Source organism: Hyperolius riggenbachi, chromosome 8 (genome assembly GCF_040937935.1).
Source record: "Hyperolius riggenbachi isolate aHypRig1 chromosome 8, aHypRig1.pri, whole genome shotgun sequence".
Taxonomy (NCBI): Eukaryota; Metazoa; Chordata; class Amphibia; order Anura; family Hyperoliidae; genus Hyperolius; species Hyperolius riggenbachi.
Window position 1 is genome coordinate 236268506 of NC_090653.1, and position 19617 is coordinate 236288122.

Here is a 19617-nt window from a genome sequence, read left to right on the forward strand (position 1 = left end):
CTGTTCTGTTTAGTGAACCCGCCACTGTATACCTGTTCTGTTTAGTGAACCCGCCACTGCATACCTGTTCTGTTCAGTGGACCCGCCACTGTATACCTGTTCAGTGAACCCGCCACTGCATACCTGTTCTGTTTAGTGAACCCGCCACTGTATACCTGTTCTGTTTAGTGAACCCGCCACTGCATACCTGTTCTGTTTAGTGAACCCGCCACTGCATACCTGTTCTGTTCAGTGGACCCGCCACTGTATACCTGTTCAGTGAACCCGCCACTGCATACCTGTTCTGTTTAGTGAACCCGCCACTGTATACCTGTTCTGTTTAGTGAACCCGCCACTGCATACCTGTTCTGTTCAGTGGACCCGCCACTGTATACCTGTTCAGTGAACCCGCCACTGTATACCTGTTCTGTTTAGTGAACCCGCCACTGCATACCTGTTCTGTTCAGTGGACCCGCCACTGTATACCTGTTCAGTGAACCCGCCACTGCATACCTGTTGTGTTCAGTGAACCTGCCACTGCATACCTGTTCTGTGAACCCGCCACTGTATACCTGTTCTGTGTAGTGAACCCGCCACTGCATACCTGTTCTGTTCAGTGGACCCGCCACTGTATACCTGTTCAGTGAACCCGCCACTGTATACCTGTTCTGTTTAGTGAACCCGCCACTGCATACCTGTTCTGTTCAGTGGACCCGCCACTGTATACCTGTTCAGTGAACCCGCCACTGCATACCTGTTGTGTTCAGTGAACCTGCCACTGCATACTTGTTCTGTGAACCCGCCACTGTATACCTGTTCTGTTTAGTGAACCCGCCACTGTATACCTGTTCTGTTTAGTGAACCCGCCACTGTATACCTGTTCTGTTTAGTGAACCCGCCACTGCATACCTGTTCTGTTCAGTGGACCCGCCACTGTATACCTGTTCAGTGAACCCGCCACTGCATACCTGTTGTGTTCAGTGAACCTGCCACTGCATACCTGTTCTGTGAACCCGCCACTGTATACCTGTTCTGTTTAGTGAACCCGCCACTGTATACCTGTTCTGTTTAGTGAACCCGCCACTGCATACCTGTTCTGTTCAGTGGACCCGCCACTGTATACCTGTTCAGTGATTCCGCCACTGCATACCTGTTGTGTTCAGTGAACCTGCCACTGCATACCTGTTCTGTGAACCCGCCACTGTATACCTGTTCTGTTTAGTGAACCCACCGCATCAGTGCGCATACCTGTGCAGTTAAGTGAACCCACCTACCTACGTGAGTGCACGCAGTGTGATATACCACTCCGTGCATACCCGATATGGACAAAACAGGTAGAGGAAGAGGTAGTGCCAGAGCCAGAGGAAGGCCACCCGGCAGGTCTGCGCGAGGTCGTGTAAATGTAATTTCGTGTGGACCTGGCCCACAGTACAGTGCTCGGAAGAAGGCACGTCCCATCACCTCCCAAGATTGTCAGGACGTGGTTGAGTATTTAGCGACACAGAACACCTCATCTTGCTTAGCCACCAGCGCTACTACTAGCACCACTTCCGCTGCATTTGACACTTCGCAAGAATTATTTAGTGTTGAAATCACTGATGCACAGCCATTGTTGTTACAGCCAGATGAATTTTCACCAGCTCATATGTCTGAGTTACGCGGCAACACTATGGATGTAACATGTCAGGAGGATGAAGGACCTACTGATGGTGCAAGTTTGGATTTGTCTGAGGCAAGCGAAGCTGGGCAGGATGACTACGATGATGACGGTAATAGGGATCCTCTGTATGTTCCCAATAGAGGAGATGAAGAGGGGGACAGTTCAGAGGGGGAGTCAGAGAGTAGTAGGAGGAGAGAAGTTGCTGAAAGAAGCTGGGGCAGCTCTTCGTCAGAAACAGCTGGTGGCAGAGTCCGGCACCATGTATCGCCACCTATGTACAGCCAGCCAACTTGCCCTTCAGCATCAGCTGCTGAGGTCCCCATAGTGCCCACATCCCAGGGTGGCTCAGCGGTGTGGAAATTTTTTAATGTGTGTGCCTCAGATCGGACCAAAGCCATCTGTTCGCTCTGCCAACAAAAATTGAGCCGTGGAAAGGCCAACACTCACGTAGGGACAAGTGCCTTACGAAGGCACCTGGAGAAAAGGCACAAACAGCAATGGGATGGCCACCTGAGCAAAAGCAGCAGCAGCACACAAAAGCAAAGCCACCCTCCTTCTCCTCTTCCTCCTCCATCAGGTGCATTATCTGCTTCTGCCGCTTTCTCCCTTCCACCTTCACAGGCACCCTCCTCCACTCCGCCTCTGCCCTTGAGCGGTTCCTGCTCCTCTGCCCACAGCAGCAGTCAGGTGTCCGTGAAGGAAATGTTTGAGCGGAAGAAGCCAATTTCGGCCAGTCACCCCCTTGCCCGGCGTCTGACAGCTGGCGTGGCGGAACTGTTAGCTCGGCAGCTGTTACCATACCGGCTGGTGGACTCTGAGGCCTTCCGTAAATTTGTGGCCATCGGAACACCGCAGTGGAAGATGCCAGGCCGCACTTATTTTTCGAGAAAGGCCATACCCCAACTGCACCGTGAAGTTGAGAGGCAAGTGGTGTCATCTCTTGCGAAGAGCGTTGGGTCAAGGGTACACCTGACCACGGATGCCTGGTCTGCCAAGCACGGGCAGGGCCGCTACATTACCTACACAGCCCATTGGGTGAACCTGGTGGTGAACGATGGCAAGCAGGGCGCAGCGGACCAAATTGTGACACCTCCACGGCTTGCAGGCAGGCCTCCTGCCACCTCCTCTCCTCCTGCTACATGCTCTTCGCTGTCCTCCTCCTCCTTGGCTGAGTGGCAGTTCTCCTCTCCAGCTACACAGCCCCAGCTCCGCAGGGCCTATGCTGCATGCCAGGTACGACGCTGTCACGCCATCTTAGACATGTCTTGTCTCAAAGCGGAGAGTCACACTGGAGCAGCTCTCCTGGCTGCTCTTAACAAACAGGTGGATGAGTGGCTGACCCCGCACCACCTGGAGATAGGCAACGTGGTGTGCGACAACGGCAGCAATCTGCTTGCCGCTTTGCATATGGGGAAGCTGACACACATACCCTGCATGGCACATGTCATGAATCTAGTGGTTCAAAGATTTGTGGCAAAGTACCCTGGCTTAGCGAATGTCCTGAAGCAGGCCAGGAAGTTCTGTGGGCATTTGAGGCGGTCTTACACAGCCATGGCACGCTTTGCGGAAATTCAGCGCAAAAACAACATGCCGGTGAGACGCCTCATTTGCGATAGCCCGACTCGCTGGAACTCGACCCTGCTCATGTTCTCCCGCCTGCTAGAACAGAAGAAAGCCGTGACCCACTACCTCTACAACTACAGTAGAATGAAACAGTCTGGGAAGATGGGGATGTTCTGGCCCGACAACTGGACACTGATGGAAAATGCATGCAGGCTCATGCGGCCGTTTGAGGAGGTGACCAACCTGGTGAGCCGCAGTGAGGGCACCATCAGCGACTTAATTCCCTACGCTTACTTCTTGGAGCGTGCTGTGCGTAGAGTGGCGGATGAAGCTGTGAATGAGCGTGACCAGGAACCGTTACGGCAGGAACAGGCATGGGACCAATTTTCATCAGACCCAGCTGTTTCCTCAACACCTGCGGCAGCACAGAGGGGGGAGGAGGAGGAAGAAGAGAAGTCGTGTGCAGAAGACGAGTCAGACTCAGAGGATGATGAGCAAGGTGTTTCTTTGGGGGAGGAGGAGGAGGAGGGGACAGCGGCAGGAGAACAACCTCAGCAGGCATCGCAAGGGGCTTGTGCTGCTCAACCTTCCCGTGGTATTGTTCACGGCTGGGGGGAGGAGGTTGACTTACCTGACGTCACTGAGGAAGAGCAAGAGGAGATGGAGGGTACTGGATCCGACTTTGTGCAGATGTCGTCTTTTATGCTGTCCTGCCTGTTGAGGGACCCCCGTATAAAAAACCTCAAGGGGAATGAGCTGTACTGGGTGGCCACACTACTAGACCCTCGGTACAGGCACAAAGTGGCGGACCTGTTACCAACTCACCGGAAGGTGGAAAGGATGCAGCACATGCAGAACCAGCTGTCAACTATGCTTTACAATGCCTTTAAGGGTGATGTGACGGCACAACGCCAGCAAGGTACCACTGCCACTAATCCTCCTCCCGTGTCCACGCAGTCAAAGACAGGACGCTCCAGCGATCTCATGGTGATGTCGGACATGCGGACGTTCTTTAGTCCAACGCCTCGCCGTAGCCCTTCTGGATCCACCCTCCACCAACGCCTGGAACGGCAGGTAGCCGACTACCTGGCCTTAAGTGTGGATGTAGACACTGCTGTGAACAGCGATGAGGAACCCTTGAACTACTGGGTGCGCAGGCTTGACCTGTGGCCAGAACTGTCCCAATTTGCCATCCAACTTCTCTCCTGCCCTGCCGCAAGCGTCCTGTCAGAAAGGACCTTCAGCGCAGCTGGAGGCATTGTCACAGAGAAGAGAAGTCGCCTAAGTCACAAAAGTGTTAAGTAACTCACCTTTATCAAAATGAATGAGGCATGGATCCCGGAGGGCTGCTGCCCGCCCCAAGACTAAGTCAGTCCCCGCACACACAGCATCTCTGCCTGCACGCCGTGTGACTGGCTGCCTGGCCTGCCCCAAGAAGACTAAGTCGCTCCCAGTCCCTCCACACAGCATGTCTGCCTGCAGGCCGCTTGACTACCTTCTCCGCCACCACCAACAGGGTCCGGGACTCCAGGCGGATTGCTGAATTTTTTAGGCCGCTGCTAGCAGCGGCCGCTGTAATAATTTTTCTGGTGCGTGTACATGACTGCCTAATTTTTCTGGCTGCACTGCGGGCAGCTGCAACAACAAAAGAAAAGGCATGTACATGCGCCCATTCCCCTTCGTGATCATTACCTTGCCGTGGTGAAGGGGCTTGCGTATCACAATGAAGCAATGACCGGCGCCTAGATGAGTGTCTCGGGGGGCACACCCACGATAATAAGGTCGTTGCCTCATTGTGGTCAGACCAAATTTGATCAGCTGGACAGTCACTGTTCTGTCATTCAGCTACATCAGCCAGGCGACCATATGGGCTGTAAAGCCACCAAAACCTGCACTCTCGCCATGGTGCGCACCAGTAAAGCACGGCCGTCACTACACAAACAGCTGTTTGCGGTGCGTTACACGGTGAGTTTGGTGTGTCAGTGTGAAGCAGTACCTTAATTACACTACCTGATTGATGTATACACATGCAAGATGTTTGAAAGCACTTTAGGCCTGTCATTTAGCATTCAATGTGATTTCTGCCCTTAAAACGCTGCTTTGCGTCAAATCCAGATTTTTCCCGGGGACTTTTGGCATGTATCCCACTCCGCCATGCCCCCCTCCAGGTGTTAGACCCCTTGAAACATCTTTTCCATCACTTTTGTGGCCAGCATAATTATTTTCTTTTTTCAAAGTTCGCATCCCCATTGAAGTCTATTGCGGTTCGCGAACTTTAACGCGAACCGAACCTTCCGCGGAAGTTCGCGAACCAGGTTCGCGAACCTAAAATCGGAGGTTCGGCCCAACTCTACTCCTGAGTTTTCTCCTACGAGATATATTTTTATCTTCTCGTTATAATACCTTTTAAGCTCTTTGCAATTGAAAAAAAGTATAAAAAAGTAGCTGAGAAAGTACTATCAAAATGATTTTATTTTCTCACTTGCTGGCAATATAAAAGGTACTTTATTGACGGGCCATATGCAATTCACTTTTTCTCCAGAGATTTTTCCGAGGAGATCATTTTTCTTCTCATATTTAAAATAATTTTTTAGCACTTTGCCGTTGAAAAAGTACTAAAAAGTAGGTGAAAAAGTACTATTAAAATTATTTTGTGTATTTTCTTGCTTTGCTGGTGGTTTGGAAGACATTTTTTGACAAGTTATGAAAATATCACCTAGGAGACAACTCAAGAGGAAATGTATCTGTATAATGTTTTCAATAAACAAGAAAGCCAGACAACTGGCCACCATCAGAATTTCTCCATCTCTCTGTAATTGAACACTGCTAAACATTAAACACATTAAGATGCAACTTCCTGCGTTACAAAGCCTTCTGTTACTACGGGCCTGATGCAGTAAACTTCAGTAAAGTTGCCATGCACAGGGAGCACAAAGCAATTTTACCATCACTAGGGCAAAGGGGCACCGTCCATTAATGCCACGCACGTTACCGGGTTATTGACCCCAGAGCCTTTATACTAGCACTACATTTATTATAATAGTGCACTTCATTCAGCTTCTTACTTAGTGATCATAGAGCCAGTTCAAAAATTCCCATGCTGCTCTTCAGTGGCGTAGCTAAAGAGCTGTGGGCCCCGATGCAAGTTTTACAATGGGGCCCCCCAAGCACTCTTTACATAACAATTGATACGGCGCACCAAAACCTGTCAATGGCAACTACAGTGTCAGAGGTGCAAGAAGGGGATGGGGAGCAGTCTGTTAATGATTACTACTATTAAAAGTATCTATAGAAGTGATTATTAGGAGCACAGGACCAATAGAGAACTTATACTGTAGTTGAGGGAGGGCCCTTCGGGGCCCCTCTGGCCCAAGGGCCCCGATGCGGTCGCTACCTCTGCAACCCCTATTGCTACGCCCCTGCTGCTCTTAAATCCCACCAGTCAGTCAGAACTCATTACAGAAAGCTGTGTTAGTGTGGAAGGAATATGACAGCAAAATTAGGCTGGCGAAACAGTATCAGAACTTTTGGACTTTTCTAGCACTACCACTAAGCTGATTTTAGTGTACTGTTGTAACAAGAGTGGGGCTCATAGAATAAAGGGCTGGAGATGCAGACAAGGGAGCGTAGATAAAGCTCTGTGCTGCAGCTGTGTATAGGCAACTGTACTTTGTAATGTTTCTCATATCTATTTAGAAAAAAGAAAATCACTTCTGTAATATTTATGTATATATTGCTAAGCCAACCACAGACAAATGGAAATATTGGATTACAGAATAAAAATAATATTCCACCTGGAAAATAAGCACCCATATAAGACAAACATACTCTGTAGATTTACAGCCTGCAGACAAAGGAATTTGTAAATCCATTATTGTTACCGGCAGGACAGACTAGAGAGTGAGGGAGGAACAGCCTTCCTTGCTATGCAGACTTTTCATATAGATGTTTAAGTATTTATATCAGAGAGTTGAGTTATGACAGCACAAGGGATCTGTATACATGTTTCATTATTCCCTATACCCCCACTAATCCAGTTGTTTTGTGGGAGTAAGCTGCAAAGGATTAAGGGAAATCACTTGTGAAGCACTTGAGTTTGATAGATGGGGTTTTAAAGGACTTATAGAACACTGAATGGAGGGTTTGTCATCCATGATTTCGGCTCAGAGTGACGCAGCCACCCGTAGATAGTGTTAGGAATTACAAGCAAGATCCAAATCTGTCCTGCAGGGATAAAACGTGATACTCACTTCTTCCACGAAGTGGTGGTGAGCTCACTTGATAAAATGGAATTAATAGTAAGGCTGCACAGGAGTAGCCTAACTGAAGTCCCCCTACTGCAGCTATTACCGCCAGAGGCATAACTATAGGGGGAGCACATGACATAGGAGGAGGAGACAGGAGGGAGAGCGTCACAAAGGAGGAGGAGACAGAAGGGAGAACATCACACAGGAGGAGGAGACAGGAGGGAAAACATCAAACGGGAGGAGGCATGTAGGAGCACATCACATAGGAGGTGGAGCAGGAATGGAATTCTGGAAAGGCCACCAAGGCCCAGGCATTGGGCGGCAGCTAGCCAAGATCGGCTGGACATAGAAGAGGGATTGCTGCTTATGGAAGAAGAAGCTGCTAATGGAATACAGAAGTTGCAAATAATGAGCAACACAAGGAAATAAGGAGCTGCTGCGGCGCTGCCCAAGGGACCTGTATAGAACTGAAGGAGTCTGCTGTACATGAAGGTTAGGCATGGAAGAGGGGGCTACACTAGGAATACGAGGGGGTGCTGCACATGGAAGGGAAGCTGCAAGAAAGTTGGCCTACAGGTGGAAAAAATATAAGCCCGGCCTTGAGGAGGAGAAGGGTTGAAGCATGTTACACAAGAGCAGTAGGCAGGTGGGAGAATATCTCACAGGAGGAGGTGGCAGGTGGGAGCACATCACATAGGACACAACGGGGAAAAGAGATGCTCAGGAAAGATAAAATACAGTAATCCTTAAAATAGAAAAAATGAGAGGTGCCTTTTCTCAGAGACAACATGGATATGGATTAAGAAAATAAGTTTATTTGCACAAGGCAACATGTGAGCATGTACAGCTCACTTCATCAGGCAAAAATCAATAGCCTGCCATTGAGTGCCTCAATCATAATCATATGTGAGGTAAGCCAGTCTCCTCACAGCAATGCCATTTCACTCAGCAGCAGGCGGTGTGCTCTACTCACTTGCTGGTGAGTAGCATAGCATTGTTGGCCATTTGTTTCCCAATTCTGATACACTAAAAGAGAGCCCGAGGTGGGCTCAAAAGTAGGCTACCTGATCCGCAGGGCTGAGAGGATCAGTAGCCACAAAAACCCACCACTCCCCGCTGCTCCTGTGGGCCGCAATGGCCCACTTTCATTTGCCTGACCCCTGGGTCACGACGCTACGCTGAGAGACTGTGTGTCTCTCATAGCATGCAGGGAGGCAGGAGAGCGGCAGGAGGCGCGGCCAGAGAGAGAGAGAGCTGCCCAATGGCAGCTCAGGAAACCCTGTAGGAACACCCCTGGCGGGCGTTTTAAACTGGGAATTCCTCTCCCCTGTGTTTACCTTCAAGTTAGCAACAAATCTTGTTGCTAAACTCGAGGGGGGGGGGGGGGTTCGCGCTATAGCACGGCGTTGGGGGGGCAGAGAGCAGCGGTTGGGGGACACAGAGAAATGTCATTAGGCAGAGAACATGAATCTGTGTCCCATTTGCCCCCCGAAGATCCACTTTGGGTTCTCTTTAAAGACCCAATTGCCCTGATGTAGGGACTCATGTTCTGAAACATTGACTTGTGTCTTCTGTATCGAAGTAAAACAAACAAACACAGAACATCTCCTGGCGGACTCAAAGTGCCAGAGCAGCAGCCACTAGGACGCGTTCTATAGGCAGCAGTGTTAGGGAGTCTTGCTGGCTTACTGAACAGGCAGAGCCGAGATTCGAACCCAGGTCTCCTGTGTCGGAGGCAGAGCCCTTAACCATTATACTATCCAGCCACTAACCAAGTATCATTTGTGGAAGTGCCAGTCTCCTAACAATTTCACATGGGAGAAGGAGGTTGGTGGGAGTACATCATACAGGAGGAGAGGAGATCCAATTCTTTCTTCTCCTTGAAGCAGTGGTGGCAGGTTGGACAGTGTTAAAGTTCAAGGGGTCATTTGTTCTGTTTGTTTTGCAGCTGAATGAAGCAGATTTTATACCAGACTGTTATGGCTGCTGTTTAAAATTCAGTCTTAAATATTAAAATCTTAGGCTGAAAATAAAAATATGTGACTTTTTCTGTCTAACTATTGTTCAATTAACATTAGTACTACATATACAATTAAAGAGAACCTGAAGGAAGAGGTATATGGAGGCATGTAGCTAATCCTGTCAGACATGACAGTAATGTCAGAAACATCTAATCTGCATGCTTGTTCAGGGTCTATGGCGAAAAGTATTAGATGCAGAGGATCAACAGGGCTGCCAGGCAACTGGTATTGCTTAAAAGGAAATAAATATGGCACCCTCCATATCCCTCTCACTACAGTTGTCCTATAATTATCTTATACGTTTATTTTCAGTTCAGGTTTGAATTAGATGATAGTCTATATCTGATTTTTAGGCAATGAGGAAAGGGTGAGTGGATGGATATATGGAGAGAAGGGAGTGATAAAGGGTTTTCCTGCCTAGGGCAATAAGTTAGCTAGAAACCTACTGACCATGTGTGTGGCAGAACTGATGGAGTAGCAAACGATAGTCTGATCAGGTGATGGAAACAAAAGCAACACATGTGACTATGATCAGCAAATCAGAGTCTTAGGGCTGGTTCAGATGGGCATCTGAACCAGCAGCCCGCAGGTCAAGTGCTTTTCTGCAAGATTGCAGAAAAGCATTTGGCTACCTTTGCTTACGCCTTCCGTTGTTCGCTCCGTGCATCTTGCTTATGACCCTCGCTAAGGTACATGGAACAGCCGTGGCTACCAATTCTGGACGCTGCAGGTTGCTTCCAGGAAAAAAACAAAACAATGGGAAAAAAAATCAGAATTGGAAAACAGCGTTTGCACAAACAACTGTAAGTAGTGGTAAACTACAGTACCAAGCGCTGTCCATTAATTTCAATAGATATCGCTTAAACAACGAGGGCCACGGCCATCATTTACCGCTGGCCAGAAGTTGGTGTGAGCCGGCTTAACAAATCTAATAATATCATGATGTCCTTCTCCATGAATTCTGCTACACACAAGCAACTTGAAAAGGTTATCTGCTGAAAATGAATCATTATTAATCCATTTTACGCATGTTTATGTATGTATACATATCAGTCCCCCACACGTACCTACTTTTAGCTCCGGTCCGAAGAGACTTGGTTCCCCCAGGGAGGTGCAGTTCCACCGGCTGTGTTGGAACTGGTAGCGGCATTCATCGGTGGCCATGCGAGCACCAGTACCAATAGCGATCATGGCATCGGGGCGAGCCTCGCAGATGCTCCTCTGTCTTGGTGATAGGCCTGGCATTTTCCGGCAGATTATGCTAGCGCCAAGGGCTAACACAGAGGATACCCCACTGGAGAAAAAGAGAGCAACAACTGTATAAGAAGCAGTGAAAAGAGAATAGCATGACTGCCAAATGTTAATAGGAACCTGAGGTGTGAGACCTATGGAAGCCAGAGCCTGATAACTAACAAGGCAATTCTAGGCAGCTGCCTAGGACCTGGAGAGGGTCTAGAGGCCCCAATGGATACCCCCACCAAATCTAACTAAAAAAGCCAGGTGACCATCAGTCCTAGGCTAAAAGCACTATCTTGCCTAGGGCTCCATTTCATCTTAATCCATTTCTGATGAAAGTTGCCATATTTATTTCCTTTTAAACAATACCAGTTGCCTGGCAGTGCTGCTGATCTCTCTGGTCAGTAGGGTCTGAATCACACACCCGAAACAAGCATGCAGCTAATCTTGTCAGATTCGTCACACACATCTGATCTGCATGCTTGTTCAGGGTCTATGGCTTATAGTATTAGAGGCAGTAGAGCAGCAGGGTAGCCAGGCAATATGCATTATTTAAAAGGAAATAAACATGTCAGCCTCCATATTCCTCTCACCTCAGGTTCCCTTTAAACATTTTCATGGAAAGCCATGTAGTTTAGATTTCTGCAAGGAAGTGTTTCTCCCTGGGATTCGGCATGGACCCACCATTGGTTTTTAGTGCAGTGCCTGTCCGGGGCCTACATCCTGCTACTGCTAGGTGCCAATGCTGTCCCCTGGCTGTAGCAATGACTAGACGAAGTCCATTTTGCTTAATAGAGAAAACTCCTTTGTAAACAAGACGCTAAAAGACAATGATTAATATAGGAAGCCCCAGGTAAGTAGATCTCGTTTTTGTTTTATTCCTCGGATGTGTCCTTCAAACACAAAATAGACATTTACCTCCGAAGTAGTAAGCCTCTGGGTAGTCCAGAGTCTTCCCTGAATGACCCTCTAAGCACAGTCAATAAGCACTTGTCTAATATGTTTCTCCTGGTAATGCTGTCTGAGCACATCTGTACTGGGCATGTGTGAGTATGGTCTGCACACGCCCAGTTGAACAAAGCTGCTCATGCACAGCTTGCTGTGCAAGATAGGCTTCGTTCCACTGGGCATGTGCAGACCGTACTAGTGTATGACCAGTACAGATGTGCTTATACACAAGTGGGAGCGTGGCAAAAAAAAAAAAGAGGTTACCGGGCAGCCTAGTGGGCTAGAGGAGGGTCTGAGAAGCCCAGAGGCTTCCCACTACTTAGGTAGGTATCTAAGTGTTGGCCCTTTTCTTTCGCACAGGTTTGCTTCAACATCCGGATCCACCAATACCATCGGATAAGCTGCCAGCTTTATAAACAGACTTGAAACGTGTAAGTTCTTCTTGTAGCATCAGAAAGATGCAGACACTGCAGAGTTAAGCCGAGGAACCTTATCATCCCCTGTGCCAGGCTGGCAGAGATGGTGGGGGGGGGGGGGGGGAGCGGTGGCAGATAACAGGTCATAAAATCCACTATCGATCTATCCACAGTCTGCAACTGAGCTACCCCCAAACAGCACAAGGGGCCTTTCTCTGCCAGGCCGGCAGAACAAAACGCCTGTGTGTTCCGCCAGCGGATCAAGCGCCCTGTCACTTAACACTAAAGTCACATTCTTATTTATTTATTTATTTACTGTGGAATAAATGGGATGCTCACAGGAAGCGATGAAAGCGCGGGGCTGATAGAACAAGGAACAGAACAGTGTGAGCTCCTCTGCATCAGTACCCCTCTGTTCTGGGGCCGCACAGACCTCGCTCATCCATACAGGCTGCAGCCTAATGCACACAAAACAGGGCTCATTACAATCAGAATGGGGCTAGAATCCTGTGACAGCGAGCAGAATACCGTGCTGAATGTGCCAGCGCTGTGTACAACAATGACATCACCCCGCTGATAATAAACCTACTCAACACTCCCAATCACTTTCAGAGTCAGGGATTCATTTATAAGGAATGTGAAGTATTTCAAATTATAACAGCTTCATCTGCATCTTGTAATAACTTTCATTTCAAGTCTGGATAAAACCCTGACATTTCCTAAAAAAGCTAAATTACACTCATTGTGGGTGTTGGCAGTATCAGCAGAATTACCTAAACTGCAGTATAGTAAAGCAACCACAAGATGTCACTGTATGTGGAATGATGTGAAGATCTCTATGGTATTGTGATTTCCTGTGTTCACTGTGTTCCTCTCTGTTTAAAGTAAGCTGGATTACCTGATGGTGGTGTATGTTTTATCTCTGCATGATTTTCTTCAGTAAAGAGCTCTAACTTGTTGTATCTGTATGTACAAACGGCACTGCTCCATGGGTGGGAAGGTGGCCCTCAACAGAAAGGCCTGATCTCAAGACACAAGACAAGACACAGATAAATTATACTGTATAAGGCTTTTCTCCTGGTGGATTCAAAGTGCCAGAGCTGTAGCCACTAGGGCAGTAAGCAGTAGCAATCTTGCCCAAGATCTCCTAACTGAATAGCTACTGGCTTAGGAAGAGACAAGATTTGAACCCTTGTCTCCTGTGTCAGAGGCAGAGCCCTTAACCATTACACTATCCAGCCACCCTCAGCTCTTCACAAATGGCTGAATGCTCCTGGCCGCCCAAAGGACACACCTATCCTGCACCATTATATGCATTTGGTGTACCATTTTATTTGTCACAATGGGAACAATTGACACAGAAAATACCTCCAATTGTATATCTGACAAAGAAAACATCTATGGATTTTGGTATGAATCCCTAGTGTGGATTCATAAATGGTTACAAAATGGTTAAAGCGGACCTAAACTCAGAATTTCCCCTCTGCGCTAAAAGATAAGCAGCAGCATAATAACCCTAAAGGAAAAACATTACTTTGTTACAGCTGATACAAATCCTGCAATAAATCTGCAGTGTGTCTATTGTTTTCATGGAAGTAGACATAGGGTTAGCATCCTGTGTTTACAAATTAGCTGCTCAGCCGAGGCAACCAGCTGACACAGCTGAGAGATCAAATTACATTTGCAATTAGTCACAGACGAGGCGGAATTAGACTGGCTATACTCTCTAAATACATACAGGTGCATTTTTCTACAGTATGTTTTACTTTTGTCCTGTGTACGAGTTTTAGGTCCACTTTAAAAAATGGTTAAAAAACAAAAAGCCACCCTCTAATTTTTTTTCTAACTTTTTTCCCCCTCTCTCTGCTTTCTTTCACCCTTTTCTTTATTTGTGATTTCCACTTTGTTCCTAGCTCTTACCCCTCTTCACCTTACAGTATGATGGTCAAGACTCACTACTGCGCACTTCCTCCTTAAAGCCAGAAGGAGGAAGTGCGCGGTAGTGAGTCTTGCAGCGCGTCCAATAGGATGCGGGCAAGACGTTTGGAACGCAGGACTTCCGATGGACTTGTGGGTAACTAACCCTCTCTCCCAGCCGCACAGCTGAGGCAATTAAGCCTCATATAAATCACAAATTCGAGTCCTTAGGGACTTGTGAGCCCACCACTAGATGCCACTATTTCGAGTTGATGCAGGATTATGCAAATTTTGTATGGAAATGTGTGCATGTGTATGAAAATGTGCCAATCAAATCCTGCCAATGTAGAATTTGACTGGTCCATTTTTAATCTGCATACATTTGCATACAAAATATTCATAATCCTGCATCAGCTCTGAATTATTTGCATCTCATTGGCTATCCCTAACCCTTACATGTTTCGTGGTATATACCACTTCATCTGGAGTCATCTCCCTTGTTACATCATATAGATACAACATAGGATGCCCCCCTCCAACATCACCCAAATTGTTGACATGATAGTACTGTAATATAATTGTTACATCATACACCACACAGGCCATTGTACTACCAACATGGCCTGACGGTAGGATGCGATCTTAATATAATTGCATTATATCATGCACAATATAAGATATTCTGCCTCCAACTTGACCTGACTATCATTTTAATACATCATTTACTATACAGGATACTACACCACTAATGTGACCACATTGCTGGACTTGATTATAATACAATTCTGTTGCACTATACACCACTCAACACAAGATACCAAAACTCCAGCATAAGCTGACTAATGTACATGATAATACTGTAACAGGCATACATTAAATAAGGGTGCCAGAAAAAAAGGGTGTGGGCTGAAGCCGAAATGGTAAAATATTATCTATAACAAAGTGGTTTTTTTTTTTTCAACTTTATCTAATATATAATATTAAATATGTTAAATGCATACACATCCACAGCGCTTGGTACTCAAATCAGCATCTGCAGTAACCCCACAGTGCTCAAAAGCATATTTCCACAGTGACCATCACCAGAAATAAATCGAGAAAGGTCACTTCTCCATCCAAGAATCACATAAACATTTATTAGAAGCTGAATCTACATCACATATACAATGACTTACTTCCAGGGTCCTTTTGACAGGGACCCTTAGTATTATTATTATTTATTGTATTTATAAAGCGCCAACATATTACGCAGCGCTGAACATTAATTTAGGTTACAGACAATATTTAGGGGTGACATACAGCAATATGACAATACAGGAATACAAGAAAACCAGATCACACACCATAGTATGAGTACAAGGTAATGCTTAGTCAGTCACTGGATGGAGCATGGAGATTAGGCAGGTTAGGTTCACTCAGATGCATAGCATGGGTGCACAGTAATGGAGGTGCAAGATCAGGTAGGACACAAAAGGAGGAGGACCCTGCCCAAAGGCTTACAATCTAGAGGGAGAGGTAAGGACACGAATGGTAGGGGACCAGAGTTCAGCTGTAGGTTTAGAGCACTTGTGAGGGGTGGTAGGCCAGAGTGAAAAGGTGAGTTTTGAGGGCTTTCTTGAAGATGTTGAAGGAGGGGGCTGCCCTAATGGGTGGAGGTAGGGAGTTCCATAGTGTTGGAGCAGCTCTTGAGAAGTCCTGGAGGCGTGCATGGGACTGGGTGATTCGGGGGGCGGTTAGGCAAAGTTCATTGGAAGAGCGGAGTGAGCGGCTAGGTGTGTACCTCTGAGTAAGATCGGAAATGTAGGTTGGACAGGTTTTGTGGACAGATTTGTAGGTCAGACACAGTATCTTGAATCTGATTCTGGACTGGATAGGAAGCCAGTGGAGGGATTCTAGGAGCGGATCCGCCGTGGTGGAGCGATGGGAGCAGTGGATAATTCTGGCTGCCGCATTCATGATGGACTGCAGTGGGGCTGTTCAGGTCATAGGGAGACCAGACAGCAGGGCATTGCAGTAGTCAAGGCGGGAAATTATGAGGGCATGGATGAGGAGTTTGGTGGTGGCAGAGGTCAGGAAAGGGCGAATCTTACAGATGTTACGAAGGTGGAAGTTGCAGGACTTAGTGAGGTTTTGGATGTGGGAAGTGAAGGAGAGTGCGGAGTCCAGGGTGACACCCAGACAGCGGGCTTGAGAGGTAGGGCGAATGGTAGTGTGGTTAACAGTGACATGCACATCTGGGAGGTTCGTGGATGGCCGGGGTGGGAAGATCATAAATTCAGTTTTGTCTAGATTTAGTTTCAGGAACCTAGCGGACATCCAGGAGGAGATGGCTGATAGGCAGGAGGAGACCTTGTCCATGGTAGTGGTGGATATGTCAGGGGTGTGGAGGTAGATCTGGGTGTCATCTGCATACAGATGATAGTTAAAACCCATGGAGGAGATAACCTTGCCAATGGAGGATGTGTATAGGGTGAACAGTAGGGGGCCAAGGACCGAACCTTGGGGGACTCCCACCGAGAGGTGGTTGGGGGTGGAAGAGGACTCATTGAAGACGGTCGTGAAGGAGCGGTTGGAGAGGTAGGATGAAAGCCAGGACAGGGCGAGATCGTGAATGCCCAAGGACTGGAGGGACTGGAGGAGTAGGGGATGATCTACTGTGTCAAAAGCTGCTGACAGGTCAAGGAGGAGGAGAATGGAGTATTTACCTTCAGCTTTAGCTAAGGCAAGGTCGTTGACCACTTTGGTGAGAGCAGTTTCGGTTGAGTGGGCAGGCCGAAATCCAGATTGGAGTGGGTCTAGCAGTGAGTTGGCATTGAGGTACTGGGTCAGGCGTTTGTGAACCAGGCGCTCAAGGAGTTTTGAGGCAAAGGGGAGGAGGGAGATAGGGCGGTAGTTGGAGGGTAGTGAAGGGTCGAGGGAGGGTTTCTTGAGCAGGGGTAGTACAGTGGCCTGCTTGAAGTCTGAGGGGAAGGTGCCTGTGGATAGGGAGAGGTTGAACAGGGTAGTGAGGACTGGGGCCAATTCTGTGAAGTGAGGCTGGAGTAAATCGGAAGGGATGGGGTCAAGGGGGGAAGTAGTGGTATGGGAAGTCTGCAGTAGGTGGTTGACTTCCTCGGTCGTAGTAGGATGGAAGGATGTGAGGGGAGGATAGGGTGGAGGAGGAGTTGGGTGGGAGGGGGTTGGAGGTGAAGATTGGAGATTGGATATTTCCTGGCGGATGGAGACAATTTGGTTGGTGAAGTGGGTGGCTAAATCTGTAGGCAGAGAGGGAGGAAACGGAGGGTGGGGGGGGGGGGGGGGGGGGTGGGTTTAAGCAGGGAGTTGAAAGTGGCAAAAAGACGCCGGGGGTTGGAAGCTTGTGCTCCGATGAGCTTGCTAAAGTATTCCTGCTTCGCATGAGCAAGGGCAGTGTGGAACTGCAGCAGGTTGGTCTTGTACTGTAGGAAATCCTGGTTAAGTCTAGTTTTTCTCCATTTCCATTCAGCGGCGCGTGCTTTCCTCTGGAGGTTGCGAGTATGGGTAGTGCGCCAGGGCTGGGGGTTAGGGGGTCGGTTGCGGCGAAATATTGGTGGAGCAGCTTTCTCTAGGGCTGATGAGAGAGTTTGGTGATACTGAGCTGCTGCGAGATTAGGACAGGTTAGGGTGGGGAGAGTGGAGGAGAGGGCATGGAGGGGGTCAGCAAGGACACTAGGGTTGAGCTTGCGTAGGTCTCGCTGCCATCGACCAGGTGGGTGGGTGGCTAATTTAGAGGTGCCTTCCGTGAGGAGGTTGAAGGTGAGAAGGTGATGGTCTGAGGGTGGTAAAAAGTAGTTAAAAGCATATAGTGTAACCCAGTACACATTTAAAATCCATAAACTATCTTATATAAGTTGCCCAGTCTCCAGTTCCTACCGGTTTCGGCCTTGCGCCGTCATCAGGGAACCTATTCCTTATTAAGTACTTATTATTTCCAAAACAAAATCATCACTCAGCCCCTATACAACAACCTACAGACATGAAACAGGTATGTGCATGCGCTCCTTTGTGTTGCAAATATCATCTTTCTATCTTCTATAGTTTTTGAGATATTTGCGTTTTTATTAAGGTGATTTCTAACCCTTAACCAACAATCCCCCCCCCCCCCCCAGGTGGATCTAAAGCCCTTGAACAGTATATCATAAGAAAGAAATACCTCCTTGTGTCTTAGTCCCTTTTTTATGCAGATATGGATGTTTTAGATCAGTGTTTCTCAACATTTTATTGGTATGTACCCCTTTTAAAACTCTGTATTCACCAAGTACCCCCTAGGATAGTAAACATTATCACAAGTACCCCTTGACAAATATATGTTTAATTGTAGTACATGATAATTGGTTCTAAACAATTTCCAAGCATTTACTATTGCTTTTAATTAGCTGAAATTCTCATTCGGTGTTGTTTAAATAAGAGTTATAATTTTCTAAAACCCTAAATTTGTTATTCTTGGTTAAGTATATCAAGCCTGAGTACCCCCTGGACCCATCAGAAGTAACCCCTGGGGTACGCGTACCACACGTTGAGAACCTAGGTTTTAGATGACTAGAATATTTGCTCCTAGAGGTTCCACAGGCATCAAGAACGTCATCCCACTAGATCTCTCTTCTCATGTAAGAACCAGGCAAATCAAATTTTCATGTTTAGCTCTCACTCAAGAAGAGCTGCATTAGGTCAGCGGAAGATCTCAAGTTAAGTCTGTCCTTTGTCTTAATTTGTTTTAGTTACTTTATTTTAACATTAACACAGAGTTTATGGTAAGTATACAGTGTGGGTTATAGTACTGTTTTTTAGCTAAGCCTATTTTTAACATTGACTCTCAAGCAACCGAAACTACACTTATCCAGCATCAGCCAATCCCTGTTGGTGCTGGATAATGGGGGTTTTATTGTATCTTGCTTGTAATTAACAACTATACAAAGAACTAAAGATTTTGGGGAACTGTAACAGCTGTGCTCATACCCTGAGGAACTCAGATAGAGAGGTACACTTCCTCCAACTAGAGTTGGGCCGAACCTCCGATTTTAGGTTCGCGAACCGGGTTCGCGAACTTCCGCGGAAGGTTCGGTTCGCGTTAAAGTTCGCGAACCGCAATAGACTTCAATGGGGATGCAAACTTTGAAAAAAAAAAATAATTATGCTGGCCACAAAAGTGATGGAAAAGATGTTTCAAGGGGTCTAACACCTGGAGGGGGGCATGGCGGAGTGGGATACACGCCAAAAGTCCCCGGGAAAAATCTGGATTTGACGAAAAGCAGCGTTTTAAGGGCAGAAATCACATTGAATGCTAAATGACAGGCCTAAAGTGCTTTAAAACATCTTGCATGTGTATACATCAATCAGGTAGTGTAATTAAGGTACTGCTTCACACTGACACACCAAACTCCACTGAACAGAACAGGTATGCAGTGGCGGGTTCACTAAACAGGTATACAGTGGCGGGTCCACTGAACAGAACAGGTATGCAGTGGCGGGTTCACTGAACAGGTATGCAGTGGTGGGTTCACAGAACAGGTATGCAGTGGTGGGTTCACAGAACAGGTATGCAGTGGCAGCAGGATCACTGAACAGGTATGCAGTGGTGGGTGGGTTCACAGAACAGGTATGCAGTGGTGGGT

General features: G+C 47.4%; 1 protein-coding gene across 5 annotated transcripts in view; it reads right to left on the reverse strand.

The window, feature by feature from the left end:
- The window catches only part of LOC137527663 (protein Wnt-7b-like), a 128686-nt gene that overhangs the window by 11166 nt on the left and 97903 nt on the right, over window positions 1-19617 (reverse strand). For 4 of the 5 annotated variants that reach the window (XM_068248378.1, XM_068248374.1, XM_068248376.1 and 1 more), the window contains one exon: window positions 10538-10764. In XM_068248378.1, coding sequence (XP_068104479.1) covers window positions 10538-10715 — 178 coding nt within the window. In that variant the 5' untranslated portion in view covers window positions 10716-10764. Of the gene's footprint in view, window positions 1-10537; window positions 10765-12409; window positions 12515-19617 lie in introns of those variants that run through there. The other variant, XM_068248377.1, reaches the window with a different exon arrangement.